Source organism: Letharia lupina (genome assembly GCF_014066315.1).
Source record: "Letharia lupina isolate WasteWater1 chromosome Unknown contig_4, whole genome shotgun sequence".
In the NCBI taxonomy this organism is placed as follows: domain Eukaryota; kingdom Fungi; phylum Ascomycota; class Lecanoromycetes; order Lecanorales; family Parmeliaceae; genus Letharia; species Letharia lupina.
Genome location: NW_023502973.1, coordinates 1,601,576 through 1,617,267, shown reverse-complemented (window position 1 = coordinate 1,617,267; position 15,692 = coordinate 1,601,576). Strand labels below are relative to the sequence as shown.

General features: G+C 49.9%; 4 protein-coding genes across 4 annotated transcripts; 2 read left to right on the top strand and 2 right to left on the bottom strand.

Moving 5' to 3' along the window:
• Window positions 1-149: 149 nt before the first annotated feature.
• Window positions 150-9,178, top strand: HO133_008040 (uncharacterized protein; the record flags this gene model as incomplete). The annotated part of the gene is made up of 7 exons (XM_037298908.1): window positions 150-158; window positions 1,003-7,502; window positions 7,568-7,818; window positions 7,871-7,894; window positions 8,271-8,293; window positions 8,576-8,682; window positions 8,764-9,178. 7 exons carry the CDS (start codon window positions 150-152, stop codon window positions 9,176-9,178), a joined length of 7,329 nt encoding a protein of 2,442 aa, XP_037156244.1.
• A 153-nt stretch (window positions 9,179-9,331) lies between these two features.
• On the bottom strand, window positions 9,332-10,765 carry HO133_008039 (uncharacterized protein; the record flags this gene model as incomplete). Its single annotated transcript, XM_037298907.1, has 1 exon — window positions 9,332-10,765. One exon carries the CDS (start codon window positions 10,763-10,765, stop codon window positions 9,332-9,334), a length of 1,434 nt encoding a protein of 477 aa, XP_037156243.1.
• A 504-nt stretch (window positions 10,766-11,269) lies between these two features.
• On the top strand, window positions 11,270-12,883 carry HO133_008038 (uncharacterized protein; the record flags this gene model as incomplete). Its single annotated transcript, XM_037298906.1, has 3 exons — window positions 11,270-11,855; window positions 11,909-12,072; window positions 12,131-12,883. 3 exons carry the CDS (start codon window positions 11,270-11,272, stop codon window positions 12,881-12,883), a joined length of 1,503 nt encoding a protein of 500 aa, XP_037156242.1.
• Window positions 12,884-13,451: 568 nt separating this feature from the next.
• Window positions 13,452-15,149, bottom strand: HO133_008037 (uncharacterized protein; the record flags this gene model as incomplete). The annotated part of the gene is made up of 1 exon (XM_037298905.1): window positions 13,452-15,149. The coding sequence occupies one exon, from the start codon at window positions 15,147-15,149 to the stop codon at window positions 13,452-13,454; it is 1,698 nt and encodes a 565-aa protein (XP_037156241.1).
• Between the last annotated feature and the right edge of the window lie 543 nt (window positions 15,150-15,692).

The window sequence follows — 15,692 nt, the reverse complement described above, 5'->3', positions numbered from 1 at the left end:
CACTCGTGCGTTCTGCATAATCACTCAAGCTACGGTTGACCAAGCGACGCTGTTGTTCCGCCGCCAATATAGACCAACTTCCCTCGTTGACTGACTATCTTCACACCATAATCTCTACACAGATCTGCACATTGATCACAATCATCATAATGGCTGGTGTAAGTAACGGGAGACCAATTGACAGACTGCAAAGCTAACTGTTAATGCCCCTAGATCGCGGGCGGCCTCTACAAGCAAGTATCTGTAGCCTCTACAGCGGAAGCCTTAGCTAATACCCACAAAGCTCCATCTTCCGAAGAAATGTGGTCTTCTTGTCCGCGGTATTCAGCGGAGCTTTCGCATTCGAGATGTAAGACCACTCGACGACTGCTTGAAAAGAGAAGCGGGAGCTGACGGGCGTGGGGTACAAGTGGATTCGATCAAGCTCTAAGCAAATACTGGGATTGGAACAATAAGGGAGTGAGTAAAAAGCCATCAATTCGTGACTGCGGCTTCGGCTGATAAGTTGGATCAGCGGCAATGGAAAGACATACGACATAAGTACGTGGAGAATGAAGAGGAGTGAGGTGGGCTGTTGCAGTCATGTATCCGGCCGAGAGCACGAAAGTATATGACGTGAACTTTCATGTCTGCTTCTTGAGGAACGTGCTGTGTCGTCTTATACGCTGCTTTTGGGCGCATGACTAGGACCAATCTTCAAGCGGCATGCTACATGTGAAGGGACTGTAAATAAATCAAGGGCTGGCAATGCAACGAAGAACTGCGTCTCAGTCATTCCTAGTACAAGATTTTTCATGCATGTCAATTTTTACTGGCTGTCATCAACATGTTGCCGTAGAGGCGTACCTTACTCTAAGTGCTAGGGAATATCCTTTATACCCCTCCGTATTCCACCACCAGCACCGTGATAAATCCCAAGCTCTTTGATTCGGGCTCGTTCGTAAAGACGTAAACAAGCGAGAGATATATTTTCTATAAGAGACAAGTTTGACCAATTCATAGGTCTGTGTTGGTGAGTTAGATGACTTCGTGACCTCCGCACTTCCCCTCTTCCACATTTCGAGCACTTCCACGACGAGATCAAAGAAGAACACCATCTCGTCTCGACCGCCAGGCTTTCGAGCCAACGCCGTACTTGTGCCATCCTCTGTCCATTCGTCTTCGCCTGCGCCAACTTCTTCGAGGCACCGTCCTTACAGCAATGGAAAAGTACCTTCCATGATGTTACTGACAAGCCAAGAGCGACGCTTGTGCTATGCCCTTCGAGATCTTCCCCATGAGCATAGATACCGCTACACGGAGTACGCCAGCCAGTCACTACAGCGAGCACTCTTCAACTCGCTTGTCGCCGAAAATGACGACTATCTACGGGCTCTTTTTGGAGGAAAAGTCCCAAAGGCCGGAGAGGACTGGGATCTTCGGAGTGCTCAGGGCATGGTAGAAGGATCGGAGTACAGTGAAGCAGCTAGGGGCAAGCCTTGCGGTCATATATTCAAGGCCGGCGATGCTACTTACCGATGCAAAACGTGTACCACGGATGAGACATGTGTTCTCTGTACCCGCTGCTTCGAAGCTTCGGAGCATACAGGCCACCTTGTCAGTCAGCACATATCTTTGGGCAATAGCGGCTGCTGTGATTGCGGGGATGACGAAGCTTGGAAAATACCAGTCAAATGTGCCATACACACTTCACACACTTCCGCAACGGCGGGAAAACAACGGCAAGCACCAAATCTTCCGGAAGAACTGGTTGAGAGTATCAAGATGACCGTCGGCCGAGCTATGGACTACCTTTGCGATGTCATTTCATGCTCACCGGAGAATTTGCGGCTTGAGAAGAAAGAAGACATCATTAGGCAGGACGAGCGGCAGTCCTACTTGAACTCGAAATGGTACGAGGAGTCAGAAGATCCAGATCCAGAATTTGCTTTGCTGCTATGGAACGACGAGAAGCATACAATAGACGAGGTTCAACAACAAGTGGCGAGAGCGTGCAAGGCTACGAAAAGTTTTGGGCTAGAGAAAGCTATCGAAACTAATGACATGGGACGCAGTGTCGTTAAATACTCACGGGATCTCAATAGCTTGCTGAAGGTGGCTAAGATCATCGAACAAATCAAGATTACAGTGACCATACGATCCTCCCGGGATACCTTTCGCGAACAAATGTGCGGCACCATCATTGAGTGGCTGGGAGACATCGCTGGTTGTAGTGTTGGCGAGGACCACGACATTCTACGATATACTGTTTGCGAGGAGCTGCTCAAGACATGGCGCACGGGAAGCGTAGCCTTCAATAAGTGGGTTGGTATGAGCGGTTTAGACGACCATGAGATTGTTGAGTCAGCCTATCTTAGTGAAGCTGTAGCGTCCTCAGCAGCCCGTCGTGGTGGTGTACTGATCCCCGGACGATTCGGAGTACCCCACCTAGACAGCGATTCCGACGCGCTTACGAATGACATGGAGAATGATGATGGAGATGAGGACGGCGATAGCCAAATTAATGACGAGGACTTGGAGGTGGAGACGGAGCAGATGGACTTGGATGTTATACAAGCTGAATTGGATACTGAACACAACGATACGGATCATGACATGCGCACTCCTGGAGAAATGGAGGATGAGACCGAAGTATCTGAGGCTACTTACGCAGGCTATCCACCACCTCCGCCTCCACCGCCCGCGCCACCGCAGCAAGTGCTGCTCCGAGATCCTGTGCGAACTTTCTCCACGGACTCAAACATAGGAAACGAGCCAATATCAACGGGTCCGCTTGTATCGATGCCGACGTTCGAGATTCCACCAACACCTTGGTCATTGCGGAGGAAATCACCAAGTCGTCCACCGACTTACTGGCTGGAACAGCCCAAAGCATATGCATCAAAAGAACTTGTACCTTTACATGAGGACTTGCGCCAACGTGTCCGTTTAGATTGGTTATTACTCTTTGATTTGAGGCTCTGGAAGAAAGCACGAATTGGTCTTCGAGATTTGTACATCAGTACCGTGGTTTCGATACCCCAATTCAAACGCATTTTGGGATTGCGGTTTGCCGGATTGTATACTCTACTTGCGCAACTTTATCTTATTGCGGATCGCGAACCGGACCACTCTATTGTCAATCTCTCTCTTCAGATGCTTACCACACCATCGATCGCCGAAGAACTTGTCGAGCGAGCAAATGTTCTTACGAATCTCTTCGCTACTCTCTACACATTTCTCACACACCGCCAGGTGGGTCACCCATGGGATGTCGCCATACACGAGACTTTGGCATTTGATGCTGGTTCAGTCGCGAACCGTAGAATGTACCACTTTTTCGGAGATTTGAAGCATTTGTTTGACGTCGAATCCGTCAAGGAAAAATTCCGTACTCAAGAAAGATACGCGTTCCAGTTCCTTGATCTCATTAGACTACCCCAGGGCATTTGCCCAAACGTCAGAGCCGTGGGGGATCATGTCGAATACGAGAATGATGTATGGATTGGTGCATCTCTGATGACAAAGGAGATTAACAGACTTTGCCGTCAATTCGCAGAGTCATTTCGTTGGCGGGACGACGAAGACAATTCGAAATTGTCTCGAGTGATAAGGACTGTTGCGAAAGCCACGATAATTAACTCGGTTGGAGGAGAGCGTGTTCGATTTGACCAGGCTGAGATCAAGGCGGAAACTCGCTTCAAGACACTTGAACCCTTCTACTTCGAAAACGGTCCATTTTCCTTTGATAACAATGTCAATGATTTCGAGATACGCCACACGGTTGTCGATTTTGTAGTTGAAGCGGAGCCAATCAGCTTCCATCATGCACTACATTACACTCTTTCTTGGCTGATTGATGTCGGTAAGAAGAAGCCCGAGAAAGATATGAGGAGCTTGCTGCATTTCACCGTCAAAGAGCTGAAGGAACCACCTCCGTACAAAGCTCTGATACCCGACCACGATCCGGAAAGCTACCTGATGGCTCTTTTTGACTTCCCGCTCCGAGTTTGTGCGTGGCTGGCGCAAATGAAAACTAGCATGTGGGTAAGAAATGGGTTGAGTCTCCGACACCAAATGGGCACTTACCGGGGTGTGTCACTTCGAGACTTTGGGCATCATCGAGACATTTTCTTGCTTCAAACGGCCATGGTCATCTGCGACCCTAGCAGAGTCCTAGCTTCAATTATAGATCGGTTTGGCATGGATGACTGGATGAGAGGGCACTATGTCACTCGTCCCGGGTATGAACCGTCTCAGCAACTCGACGTGTCAGAGGATTTCATTCATCTGCTCATTGTCTTGTTGAGTGATCGGACCTCATTGCAACCAGTGGAAGGAGATAAGAATGCGCAGGCACTTGCCATTCGTCGAGACATTGCACACATACTTTGTTTCAAGCCTCTATCCTTTTCTGATCTCAATAGTCGGTTAGGGCTCACAGACAGGTCCACAGACCTTGAGGATTTTAGGGAGATTCTTGAAGAGATGACCAATTATAGAGCACCCGAGGGTCTATCAGACTCGGGATCTTTTGAGCTTAAGCAAGAACACCTTTCAGATATTGACCCGTACACTGCGCATTACACCAAAAACCAGCGCGATGAGGCTGAACATGCGTACCGCCTCTGGATGGCGAAAAGATCTGGCAAGCCTGAGGCAGAAATTGTTTTGGAGCCCAAGCTTCGGCCGATCCACTCCGGAATCTTCTCAGATCTCTCCGCTTTCACCAGGACGCCTTTGTTTTCTCAGATAATCTACTATTCACTGGCGCACCATTCGCATCCTCATTTTTCATCGCAAACACCAAATACCAGGATTGAAGCGTATCTTCAAGTCGTCCTACATTTGGTACTTGCCGCTGTGCTCGAAGATGATACGAGCGATGATAACGAACCAGACGTAATGGGCCAAATTCCATCGTTCATCTTCAACGTTCTCCACAAAACCTCAGAGCTAGGTAGTACGATCTTCGACATTCTAGTCAAAATGTTGGAGAGCGACGACATCAAGGGTTGCCATCCAAAAATCCGCCTAGTCTTGCACAGAATTCAACAGCGTAGAACTCGTCTCTACGATACTGTCGTATCGTCGCTTTATTCAAAAGGAAGAAACCCTCCAGCACTTCCTCTTGACAGACTAGGTTTCGAGTCCCCACGGACCCCTCTAGACGGGGACCAGGAAGCAAGGGAGCGGCAGAGTCGGGAACTCAGAAAACAGCAAGCCCTTGATAGACAAGCGAGAGTCATGGCACAGTTCCAGCAACAGCAGCAAAATTTCTTGAATAACCAGGATATTACAGAATGGGGCGACGTTGACTCAGACGAACTTGACTCGATTGTCACTAGTGGTACGGAAGAGCATAAGAAGATCTGGAAGTATCCAACGGGCAATTGTATTCTGTGTCAAGAGGAGACGAATGATACTCGGCTTTTTGGGACGTTCGCACTACTGGCAAACAGTAACATCTTTCGTCAAACAGATATCCAAGACCCTGATTTCTTTGGTGAAGCCTTGTCAACTCCCACTGGCCTAGATCGTGCAGCGGACAGTATACGACCATTTGGCGTCGCTAGCCAGAATCGTAGGAAGGTTGCAAAGCTTACACCCAGCGGTAGTGAGGTCGTGTCGGAGCATCAAGGCCTTGGCAAAGGTTTCCCACCATCGTTCGCGTCAAGAGGCCCAGTTTCCGTTGGCTGCGGTCATATCATGCATTACTCATGTTTTGATCTGTACTGCTCTGCAACCCTCCGTCGACAGCATCATCAGATTGCCAGGAACCATCCAGAACGGGTCGTTCGAAAAGAGTTCGTCTGCCCTCTTTGCAAAGCCCTAGGAAATACTTTTCTACCTATAATATGGAGGGGGAAAGAAGAAACTTATCCTGGCGCACTGCATACGGACACTGCTTTCTACGGTTGGCTGTCTTCAGGGGTTGGCTTGACCGTCTCACGATTTTACAAACGTGAAGAGAGTCGATCAGGCAACAATTGCCACCAGGAGCTTTTCGTCAACTATACTTCGGAGGCCGTGATACCTCCACTGGGAAGCAAACTGACGGCCCTTTTCCGAACACCTCTGACTTCTCCTACGACCCCACAGGAATCTAGTAGAAATTCGATGCCCGGACGGTTTCCTCTTGACGAGAATTTAAACTTGTCAATGGTGTCGCCAAGTCATCCAGTCTCTACAGACATTGTACAAATTGACGAACTGATTTCCATCTACAACCGCCTACGAGAGACTATCAAGGCTAATGAGCTACCTTCCCGATTTCCTTATAGCTCTGACCTGTCGGGTAGATCTATAGAAGATCTGGGGAATATCGATACTTTGGCCACGTCGTTTGGAAATACCATTTCAGCTACCGAAATTGCTCAGAGAGGCGTTCAGTCCCAACACGGATCTACGCTATTAGAGAGAATCCCCCCTTCTATAATGACCCACCTTCGAATTTTGTCAGAGACTACATCGTCTTATATTGCGATCGGAGGCATGCGCAACGCCGGCACAAGCACACCAGCGCGCGAATTTTCGGAGACTACTCGACGTCAACTGTTACAGCTTTTCGTCGGCCACCCTCAAATCAGTGGCGATGAGCCACAGAACGTGGTCAAAACTCAGCTGCCAGCTGCGCTCTCGCAAGATTCTTTCGTGTTTCTCGCCGAATGCTCCGTCTTTTTGGTCCCCGCATTTGGTTTGGATATCCATCACATTGTCCGCTTATGCTATTCACTTGAGATCGTCAAGGTGGTACTGCACTTGACAGCATATCCAGGTACCTTGGGCGAATTGCGATTCAGGACCCACACGCCTACTGAGGTCAATATCTCCCCCGAAGCCCTTCACACATTTCAGGATTTTTTGATGCGGATATGCCTCCTTTTCACCCCTCCATGGCCGGTACCGATGCACAATCATGCAGGTGAGACTTCTGTGATGAACGGCAACCGGACACAAAAAGACTGGGTGGTGTTATACAAAGCCACTGCCGCTTACGCCCTTACTTTCCTTCGCAAAGTGGCTATCCTACTAAATGTGCGATATGGTGTAGATTATCCCGATACAGGCCTCGCAGATGTCGATGAGCCAGAGCTTGACCGGCTCACGAAAGCCTTGAATCTGCCGTCTTTGGTGAATATGCTTGCTTGCCTGAAGGATAGTGCCAGCAACGGGCTCTCAATCCAAGAGTCGATTATGGCTGGGTGGGTCCAGCATTGGCAATGGCATGAGGGACATCATGCGGCCATGCGAGGTCACCCCTCGCTTTCGAACGATCAAAAGCTATTGAACCAATCAGCGTACCAGAGTCTAAGATTAGGGCATCCAGCCATCTTCGAGCTAATTGGCTTACCGAAGCAATTCGACACACTTATTTATGAGGTGTCTCGACGTCGTTGTCCGACCACCGGCAAAAGATTGGAAGATGCAGCTCTGTGTCTCTTTTGTGGCGATATCTTCTGCAGCCAAGCTTCATGCTGTCACAAATATGGCAAGGGTGGCTGCAATCAGCATATGCAGAAGTACGTCAGGTCTCTCCTGTTTCCCAATTCCGTAGCGTGCGAGAGAGATTTAATACGCTAGATAGGTGCGGCGTCGATACGGGGCTCTTTCTTAATATCCGCAAATGCTGTGTGCTTTACCTTCACAACAGGAACGGTAGCTTTAATCCTGCGCCTTATCTTGACAGATACGGTGAGCCAGATGCCGGGCTTAGGCGTGGCCGCCAGCTCTTCCTCAATCAGAAGAGATACGATGCATTGTATAGAAACGTCTGGTTGCAGCAAGGTATTCCGACCATGATTGCGAGGAAACTGGAGGCGGATATCAACAATGGGGGTTGGGAGACCATGTGATGCGACCAAGATGGTCTAAACTTCTGGGCTCTTAGTCCACCCGGATACCGACAATGGAGGTTAGGGGACCATACGACGCGGCCAAGAGGGTCTGAAATTTTGGTAAGTGGGTCTGCCCGGGGGGGGGTTCGAGGCTTGACGATGCCACAAAAGCGTCATGTCTTTTTTTGGTTAATCATCTCACGTGTAATCCACGAGTAGTATCAGCTATGATAAATCTCCATGCAATTGTGCCTCATCAACCATTACTTCGATTTTCTATTTCTATTTCTTTTTCTTTTTTCTCATGTAAACCTTGAATACTGCCTGACCGAGGTCCATTACTACAGCTTACCGAGGACACTCACTCTCAAGATATAACCCCCCCTTTTGTATGTAATGAGCCTAATATTTGATACACTAGCTAGCTATTAACAGTGCTGATATGGGCATTAGAATTCCATGAAGTCCAGGTCATGGTAATTGCAATTATAGCTTCCTTACGGTGAGCCACCGCGAAGATCAAACCCTATCTAGCCTCCCAACGCGCTCACTCTCAAAGCAACTGACTAAACACCCACCGAAGCTTCAACTTCTCCCATTACTGTTCCTCGGATTTTGGGCACTTTGGCTCCATCCGCACCCTCAACGAAGACCCCATCACTCTCCTTTCCAGTTTACCCACCCATCAGCATCGGGATGCAGAGATCTTCTCATGTATTCTCTCTAGAGAGCTGACGCATCGAGACTTGACTATGTAGAAAGCTGGGAGCGAGAGAGCGGGTACGGAAACGTTCTTCCGTATGAAGAGAGGAGACGTTCAGTTCACAAGCGCCGGAAGTGGCATCACGCACTTGGAGACGAATGAGTACAAACATCATTTGTGCCACTTTTTGACTCTGGGTGTTGCCATGAGAGAAAGGCTTGCACTCTGGATATCATCATAAAGATTTTCCGAGGAAGAGAAGAGGAAGGGGTTCGTGATGATCACCAGTCCCCTAAAAGACCGGAAAGAAGCGTCGAATGAACAGCAGACGAGAGCGGAGCCAGCTGTGGAAAACACAATTCGAATCCATGCAGATTTCCTGTTCGCTACTAGTGTCATTGCACCGGGCATCATCTTGGTCTGGAGCGTTGGGGGCGATGACGCTGTTAAAGCAAAGACTGATAGCAAATTTTATGTTTATCTGCCACGAATGAAAAGTGGAAGAGCGAAGATTCGACTAAACGGAGATGAGTGGCCGCTGTCCGAAAGGGATGGGACCTTCGTTCCTGACGTGGATGCGGGAGACAAACGCTTCTTCGAGTCGTTTGGCTGTGAGGAAGCGGAAGTTGCAACATTGGATGCAAGCCCAGCTAGATAGCTCGGGCACCTCATTCAATGCCTTCCACAGCCTGTCTCTGCTTGTATTTGATGTGATGACCAAGTGATGCTCTAGGTCAAGGTCGCCGTACAGCTAGCTCGTGAACGAAGTCCACGGATTATATAGATAAAACTTAATGTAATTCCGAGGCTGTCAAGTCTCCTTAACATTTTCTTGGTCCCCTCCCCTTGTCCCCTCAGCCATTTCCTTCGCATTCTGAATCTCCCACTCAAACTCTTTCAGAGCTCTGAGTTCAGAGCCGATGAACAGGCCTCCAATCAGGCCGTCTAATACACCTGCTCCGAAGCCAAGGGTGCTAAGGAGGATCAGAAGAAATGCTACAAAAGGGCGTGGCGACCACCAGACGGCAGTGAAGCAGCCAACGGCAACAACGATAGAGACCCCGAAATTCGAGAGGCGGAAGTGGCGCTGATGGCGCTCACGGCGGGCGTAAGTTTCGATCATAGAAAGGATTATGTCGTACGTTGGAATGGACAGAGAATCAATGTCTATCTGTTGAGATGTATAAAACCCAGAACCCGCGTGGCTAGTACTGAGAGAAAGGTCTGCTGGTTGTTCCCGTCGTGAAAGAGTAGCCTCAACAGAGAAGTGGTCACTCAGTGAGCAGCCGATCAGAGGATGACGGTCGGTCATGCCAACCTTGATGTCTTGAACGTGCCATTTGTTATTACTGGGCGAACGTAGATAGTCACTATCGCCAATGAATATATAATCAAGTCGTTTCGCTCGTGGATCTTGAGTAGTATCATCGACGATAATGTTATCACCTCTGTATTGCCTTTTCTGCAGCTCTTTGCTCCACCGCCATGTATTGAGAACACTATCGCAAGTGGCCCCATTCTCGGACAGGTTGTAATTGGCGGTTGGAATCCCGCGTCCTCTCCTCCGTTCGAGATTGTCATTTGCGGACCCGATTGAAGATTCTGGGTGCAATACTCTCCAAGCATCTCGAACGGAACCATAACCACTGATCAGCTGATGGGCAAACGAGAGAGGCACCATGTTGAAATCTCCTAGTCCCAATACTAAATGACCTCTTTCCGCAGCACCGCGCATAAGCTTCGCGACCTCCCAGGCCTGGGCTGTGCGGTGACATAGATAAGAATCATTTGGTTCACTCTCGTAAGGTGCATGCAGATGTGTGCAAAAAACTTCTGCTACGTCTTCCAGACGAGGACCTAATCTGATTCTGGCACACGCAACTCCTTTGCCAACGAACCAATCCCCGCGGAAAAATGCGGTAGGACGTCCATTCAGAGGATATCGAACCATACTCGATTCCTCGATTGGCCATTTCGACAGAATGGCAAGGCCGCCACCGAATATGCCACTGTAATAATATTTGCCATACGGGAGAATATGCTTGGTCTGCGTTCGAATACTTTGATAGTCTTCTTGGGTCCAGCATTCTTGCAAACCAACAATCTCGGGGATTGGGCTGGCAAGAGCAAGCCTTCGTCCAATTTCGGCCAGTCGTTCCCTGCGATAGTGGGAGATGTACTTGAGGCCCAAACAGTTGTAGGAGATGACATTCAATGTATTTGGAGCCTCAGAGAAAGCAGCCATAATTGCTGAAGGCCGCTTGGCTTTCTCTTCTGCTCTTAGGGGTTGTCCGGGATATAATGGATGAATGTCACAGACTCACGAACCAAATCTCGATGACTAACATCATCAAAACGAAGGGAGAAGATTGGCAATAACGTGCGATTCTCCAAATACTCTTGATACTTCTCGTGGACCAGCCTCAGTTTGTAGTAGATCAGGTTGGAAATGGTCTCTGGTCTGAAAACAGTAGCCTGCTCAAAGTAACGAGAGAATACAGCGAACACAGTGAATTTATATCATTATTACTATTATTACTACTGTAAATATATTACACCAGAGGTATGTAAGATGAAGAGGGGGAAAATTCTGTAATCTTCATCTGTTCCTTCTTTGATACGCGTTTACCGACGCGGGAGGCGCGCTACTTTTCACGCTTTTGAGACTTGGAACTTTGGATGTTGGGGAGCTGATCCAGAGGTGAAGTCACATACTCAATAGACTCATTGGCTTCCAAAAAAGCCAATCATGCCGTCCACTCGCTATTCCAAAAGACGTCGCGTTAGCAGCCCGGCCAAGGAAGAACCACCGGCGTATAACAGTTCCCCAGACGAATTGGCCGCCAGTTCGGATCATGAGAAATATCACTCTCATCGGGCGCCATCCAAACCTCTGCGAGAGGGCAGAGGGAGAAAACGAAGCTACGCGGACATCTATTCGGCTAATTCTACTGCGGTTGCCTCTGAAGACAGCCACAGCGAGCTGGCCGGCCCTCCTCGTGCGTCTGAGGAAATTCCAAACGTTTTAATTACTGCTGCTGCGTCTGGTGAGGACAGCCCTGACGAGCTAGATCACACGACACCTACCTTCTTTCGCCGTCCTTTCCGTGCCAGCTTCAGCAAAGAGTCAAGACGGCCGCATGAGAAGTTTACCAGCCAAAGCCCTAGCCCTCCACCGTACTCCAGACTCAGCTCACCAATCGCCACACCTCGCACTCCTCTCATTCGCCCGCCACAATATGAACCATACAAGGAGAAGCTGGTATTGAAGGGGCACCGAAAAGGCGTAGCTGCGGTTCGATTCTCTCCTGATGGACGTTTGATAGCAAGCTGCTGTAAGCTCAAAAGTCTACCAGTCTATTTCATCAGCTCCAGCTGACCCTACCAGCGGCTGACGCAACCATCAGGATCTGGGAAACCGCCACGGGCAAACATCTGCACACTTTAGAGGGCCATCTCGCCGGCATCTCGACCATAGCCTGGTCTCCAGATAGCAAGACGCTTGCGTCGGGCTCCGACGACAAGTCCATACGATTATGGGATGTTTCTACTGTAAGACCGTGAATTTAGTACCATTGCTCTCTATCAGAAATATTGACTCGCTGCACAGGGCAAAGCACACCCTCATCTCCTGCTTTCCCATTCCTCCTACATCTACGCTCTCTCTTTCTCCCCACGCGGCAACATGCTTGCCTCGGGCAGCTACGACGAAGCTTTATTCCTCTGGGACGTACGAACCACGCGTCTCATGCGCTCTTTACCTGCGCATTCTGACCCCATCGGCGGCGTTGACTTTGTCCGCGACGGTACGCTCATAGTTTCCTGCGCCGGAGATGGATTAATCAGAGTGTGGGATACAGCTACAGGACAGTGTCTCAGGACGCTCGTGCACGAAGACAACGCCGCAGTTACGGGCGTCAGGTTCAGCCCGAATGGCAAGTTCGTTCTAGCCTGGACCTTAGATGGTTGTGTCCGACTCTGGAACTACGTTGAAGGTCGTTGTGTTAAAACCTACCAAGGTCACACAAATTCGAAGTACAGCATTGGCGGCGCATTTGGCGTTTATGGCGGCGAGGACGGCGTGGAGCAAAGAGCTTGTGTTGTGAGCGGAAGCGAAGACGGAAATATACTTTGTTGGGATGTACAGAGTAAAGACACTCTGCAGATAATCAAAGGGCACCAGGGGGTGGTGCTTGGGGTGGACACCCTGAACAAAGAAGGACTGATAGTGAGTGGAGGTATTGATAAGACCGTGAGAGTTTGGGAGAGGGTTAGAGAAGGCGCTGGGGACTCTGCAGATCCAGTGGGTGCTGCGATTGGCGCTCTCAAGGTATGTGAACAAGAGGCAGCTGGGATGGCATGAAGATGGAAAGTATGAGTGGAATATTATTGGACGAGGTTGGATCAAGTATTGCTCTAGAGAATCTCGCATGACATTTTCGCTGTGCCTTTGGTGAAAAGGCCAGACAATCGGAGGATACTCTCCGTCATTTGAACGGTATTCTGTGTTGTAAAAGATGCAAAGTGTGCTCGTCGTACAAGAAACACGGTGGGAACAATCTGCTTATCGGGTGATGTTACATTCGGACCACCACGTTTGAAGCTTGCTTCTGCTTCTGGGGGCAAACAGGATGGCGGTTTCGTGTAGCAGCAGAGGAAATAAGGGGGTGTGTTGAATAGTGGGGAGGCCTGATCTCTACACAACAGGTGGTGATTCTGTAGTTGTACGGCTTGCACGGCTGAGTGTGCAATTCTCTTTTTATTGCTTCGGATTCACATTTGTTTGACAGGCATCATGCACGCGTCTCTCCTTTAGAGTATACACAACAAAAACCCATTCATACAAGAAATTGCTTCCCTTCGTCTGCGAACACTCCAAACCGCCTCTAACCAAACCGCCGACAGGCACGTCCTGGATGCTTTATAATTGATCAGCTCGACATGTAAGTCGAACCCGTCCCCACCTCAACAACGCTACTGGGGCTGTTCAATCCGTTCCAGGCGTAACGATCCACGCCGTTGGATGGATCATCTAGCCACTCAAGAAAGGTAGTGAGCGTGTCGAAAGCCGCGTCTTCAGGACCTCCCTCCGTGATCCAGAGCTCAGCAATGCCGTATTGCTTCCGGAGCCTCTGGTACTCAGCCACCGTAGCTGCGAGACTTTGAGGATTGTCCGAGCCATTCAATCCTTCCTGGGTGCCCGGTCCATACCAGTGACAACAGATGGCATCGAAGCTGTTCGAAGGGAACTGTGCTAAGAAACTTGCCATATAGTCACTACCGATACCGGACGAGCCAATATTGTTCTGAGTGCATGGTGTTGTCACTTTGGTGCCCCCCGTTCTCAATGGTGCAATGTGTGCAGTGTGAGCAGCAGCTGCTTCTTGGTAGGTTAGACATGAGCCTCCACCGTCACATCTTTCTGGCTCATTGAAAGCTATGACCCATGGTGTTTTGGCGTTGGTTTGCCAGGCGGCTAGATGGGTTGCGTCCGTGCCCCACAGTTGGGCAACGTATTCGACTTTGCCGCTTCCACTCGCCGGTCCAGAGCCTGTGGCTGGCGAGGAGTCCCAGTTGGTCATCCAACCACAGGCGTCATTGACAGCGGCGTTAGCTTGGGCAAGGGATTCGTCCGGGGACAATTGCTTGTTATTGTAGCTGTAAAGGAGACCGCGAGCTTTGACACCGGTGCTGCCAGTGCCAGTAGAAGGTGAGCTGGCAGGGGCGGACGGGACGGTAGAGACTGAAGAGGATGAAGCAGGAGCCGGTGCAGCAGGAACGGAGGGGGCGGTGGAGACGGAAGAGGATGAAGGAGGTGAAGCAGGAGCCGGTACAGGAGGAAAATGAGGGGTTGCGGCAGGTGGGTGATAGTCTGCTTTTACAGCCACTGGGGACGAAGTGGTCGCTGCGATCCCGGCCTCGACAGGGGTTGCGGGAACAAAGACCTGGCCGTCCGATGCTTCTTGTACTATTTTAGGGCTAGCGGAAGAACTGGCCGAAGACGATGATGGAGGGGTGGGCGCGACATAACTTGTCAAAAGGCTGCCCGAGCCAGTGGGTCCAATTGGGATGCTGCTGTTGTACATGGGGTAAGGTACGACCGACGATTGGACTGGGGCGGAAGATTGGGGGGATTCAATCGGACTCGGGCTGGGGCTGGCTTGAACTGTGACAGTGACCGTGTTGGCCGTCGTGACGGTGACTGTGGCAGGTCCACATGGATTTCCAGCCTGGCCAGGTCCACCTGGTGCACCAGATGGAGATCCTGGAGAGCCAGATTGCCCAGAGCCTCCGGCAGCTCCAGTCGTAGCTGGGGACTGGCCTGCTACAGGGGCGGAGCTAGTCAATGGTACAGGGATGAGGTTGATGGTTGATTTGATGGTCACCATACCGGTGCCAGTAGCCGTGGCACCACCAGCTGTCGAGTTTTCAGCTGGGAAAGGAGCACCTCCGGAGCCCTTGGGAGGGAAAGGAGCTTGACCAGACTGGAATGGTCCACCAGTCGGATGTGGCCAGCCGCCTGAAGGCTTGCTTCCTTTATGAGGTCCGTGATACATGGAGCCATGCTGTGGAATAGCCAGAACGGCAGGAAGAAGAGCGGCCAGAAGGGCGATATTTAGGACTGCCATGGCGACAGATGATCGGATTGCGCGTATTTGTGATTTGATTGAGAGGCAAGTTTGAAGAGATTTGGGAATGGATATTTGCTGACGAAGTATTTGTGTTGTTGATTTGGAACACTATTGAAGCCGACCAGGGCTGTAAAGAGCGTGTGATGGTCAACGATGGACCGAATGAATGTAACGAGCGAGTGCTCTATCAACGAGTGACTATGTGATAAGAATGTCAAGGACAGCGACAGCGTGGTGAAGGAAGAAGAAAGAAAGAAGAACGGAAAGAAGGAAAAGCAGCCTTTTTTTTTCTTTTTTCAGGGGAGGGAAGTTTACAAGCTAACTGTACGAGTATGCTGGGAGGGGGGATCAGCCAATCTCCGGGCTTTAACTAGCACTTGCTGGTCCGTCCTGTATTTACAGTACTAGCAGATCCATGCAGAACATGGCATATACCTACTGTACATAAGAATTGTGGGGCCATATGCAATAATAATGCAGGTACCGTACCCTAATCTCTCTCCGTCGGAAACCCTTGCTAGACGTCTTCATTATTGATTA